Source organism: Panthera uncia, chromosome X, assembly GCF_023721935.1.
Source record: "Panthera uncia isolate 11264 chromosome X, Puncia_PCG_1.0, whole genome shotgun sequence".
In the NCBI taxonomy this organism is placed as follows: domain Eukaryota; kingdom Metazoa; phylum Chordata; class Mammalia; order Carnivora; family Felidae; genus Panthera; species Panthera uncia.
This window is the reverse complement of record NC_064817.1, coordinates 86,936,759-86,939,616: the sequence shown is the minus strand read 5'-3', so window position 1 is coordinate 86,939,616 and position 2,858 is coordinate 86,936,759. Positions and strand designations below refer to the sequence as shown.

General features: G+C 43.9%; 1 protein-coding gene across 5 annotated transcripts in view; it reads right to left on the bottom strand.

Moving 5' to 3' along the window:
• PAK3 (p21 (RAC1) activated kinase 3) overlaps nt 1–2,858 on the bottom strand; it is a 118,352-nt gene continuing 115,494 nt past the window's right edge. For all 5 annotated transcript variants that reach the window (XM_049644192.1, XM_049644194.1, XM_049644197.1 and 2 more), the window contains one exon: nt 1–593. In XM_049644192.1, the coding sequence (XP_049500149.1) occupies nt 504–593 (90 nt within the window). In that variant the 3' untranslated portion in view covers nt 1–503. The remainder of the gene's footprint in view (nt 594–2,858) is intronic.

Here is a 2,858-nt window from a genome sequence, read left to right as displayed (position 1 = left end):
GCTTTAAAAAAAAAAACGTTTTGACATCTTTTTTTTTTTTTTTTTTTCCTCTGGACACCTCATGACAGTGCAAGTGAAGAACGTCACATTTGGGTAAGGAGTTTTGAAGGAGGTTCGAATGCAAGAGGGACTACTCTCTAACTTAAAAACGAACACGACACTATGAAGAGGGAGTGTGCATCTTTGAGAAACCTTGTTTTCTTCAAAGCGAATGCACAAAACGAGGGGATTCACTACTGGCTCTTTCGCTTCACGGAAGAAGTGGCCACTTCACGGCCGCTTCGACATTGCTGCCCGGTTCGGGCTGCAATTCAGGCTTACAAATAAATTACATAATCTGAGGGAGTAGGAAAAAGGCTTATAAGAAGTTTCTAGTCATTGGAAAGTTAAAGAACCCCCACCCCCACCCCATTTGACTGTCTTTGCTTCCCTCTTTCCTGCCGCAGAGTTTCACAGTTCAGTCTTACTCAGGAGGGAGATGGTGTGGGGTAAGGCTTGCAGTCCTAGCGGCTGCTGTTCTTAATTGCTTCCTTCGCAGCGATAATCAGAGGAGTCAGGCTGGAGAGAGGCTTGGCTAATTTTAAAAATGGATGCTGCAAAAGGGAAACAAACAAACAAACAAGAGGAATTACTGGTCTATTTCCCTCCCACAAGTATATTACTTTTACATTCTCAAGCGGCCCTTTCTTCATTCAAACGCACTTTGAGTGTCCAATGAAACACCATGAAAGATAATGAAGTATCTTTATTTCATTAAAGCTAGCACCAGGTTTTGTTCCTCAGATGTTCTGGTCATTCAGTGTCATGAAACGCTCCGGCAACTGACGGGCCGAGCCAGAAACTCAGAGGAGGGGGTCTCATAAAAAAAAAAAAATCTCACTGGGCTTGCAACAGTCTCGTTTTCTGATTTTCCCCAACTGATGCATTTATCTGGAGCAGCTCTCAGGTTGGAAGAAGTGACCTTGGTGGACCTTGGCCCTGAAACCAGTGGTTTCTTATCTGCTAAACCCCATCGCCGTGCCTCTATCATTCCTCTCTTGGCCCCTCTGCAGTACTTAATACAAATGAATATCCCTTCCCTCTTTGAAATGTTTTCCTCGTTGGCAGCCTGTGATGTTCTACCATCTTGGTTCTCTTCCATTTGTATGCTTACTGACTCTTCCTCCTCTGTCTTCTTTCCTGCCTTCCCTCCCTTCTCTCACCTCCCACATACCAGAACTCAGCTTTCATCATGTTCTTTTTCTAACTCGATTCCTTTGAGAGCTCACTTTCTTTCATGGTTTTGACCTCTTATCAGCTTTATGGGGATGACTCCCAAAGCAATATGGAGTGACCTGACCTCTTTCTTGCAGACAGGTCCTACTTCTCCAATTGCCCGCTGGGTATTTCCTTCCCGATGTCCTTCTGTCCCCTTGAATTCAACATTTAAAAACACATGTTAAGGTCCCCCAAACAGGGTACACTTGCGTGATGTAAGCCACAGAGGCTCTGGAATCAGCCCACCTAGGTTCAATGATCTCCTCTGCTTATTACAATGGTTAGATGAAGTAAGTGACAGTTCCTTTTAAGCTACATAGAGGCAAAGAAATGCTAGCCAGTGTATTATCCTCCATCATTTTTGCTTTTACTGAATGCTGCCACTGGTTCGATATTCTGAAGTCACTTTTGTCTTCTTCTGCCTTATGTTCTACATGCAATCGGCTACCGAGTACTTTTTTAATGCCTTTCACAATTATCTCTCACCTTCGTAATTCAGGCCTAATCAACTTAATCCTGAACTATAAACCTTAGCTCCTCCTCCATCTTCCTGCCGCCATTTTTTTTCCTGTTGCTAATTCTTATTGCACACTACCAGATTCATCTTCCTAAACAAAGCTGTCACCATGTGACCCTCAGATATGTTCAGTGTTTCCCCACTGGCTACAGCCCAAATTCTATAGACTGGTGTTCAAGGCACTCTATGGTCCTCTCTCTTACAGCTTCCTGACTCGACTTCTTTACTTCAACTATATGCTTCATTTTCTGTTCCTTTCATTAAACCTTGTCTCCATGCCTTTGGTCACACTATAATCCTTCCATCTGAAATCCCTTCCCCTGTTCACCTTGACTATTTAAAACTGCTCTGCTCTTCAAGACTCAGCAGAACTCCTTCCCGTTTGTCAGACACTTTCTGGTCCCCGTAACCTATAGAAGTTGCTCGCTAATCAACCACAGCATTTATCGTTTGAATAGCCACCTGGTTTCAATAAGTCTGTAAAAACACCTCGTGTTGTTTTTTGCAAATACTCAAGGACATTGTGAACTTCTGGCGAGCAGGAATCATGCCTCTGAGACGTATGTATCACTCACTGCAGTTAAGCCTTGCAAAGGGGAGGTGCTCAAAAAATATCAGTTGATGGGCAGAGACTTGACTTAGGCCACAAAGGCACACAAATACTTCAAGACCTGTGTCTCTTCTCAAGCATTCTAGAGGCGGGTGAATGCCATGCGTCTCTCTCTTTTCTAGCCTCTGAAATGGGCAATGAGAGGCTAGAGTCAGAAAACAATGTTCTGTGGACTTAAGGCAATACATGTGAGGCGCCGTGGGTTAAATAGAGGGTCGGTGAAGGGCCATTGCAGATTTGACATGTGCAGCCTTAGGGCAGCCTGTGAAATGCTCACAGGTAGCAGAAAAGAGAAGGTGTAGCCTCTTTAAGAAACCAGTTTATCCCAGGTGTGATTTGGGTTGAGGTGGGATATATTTTCCCCCGGGGTGTAGCTCTCTGTGTCTGCAGGGGGTTCAGAAGCAACGGGAATGCTTGTGTTTCTTTTTCTTTCTTTCTTTCTTTCTTTCTTTCTTTCTTTCTTTCTTTCTTTCT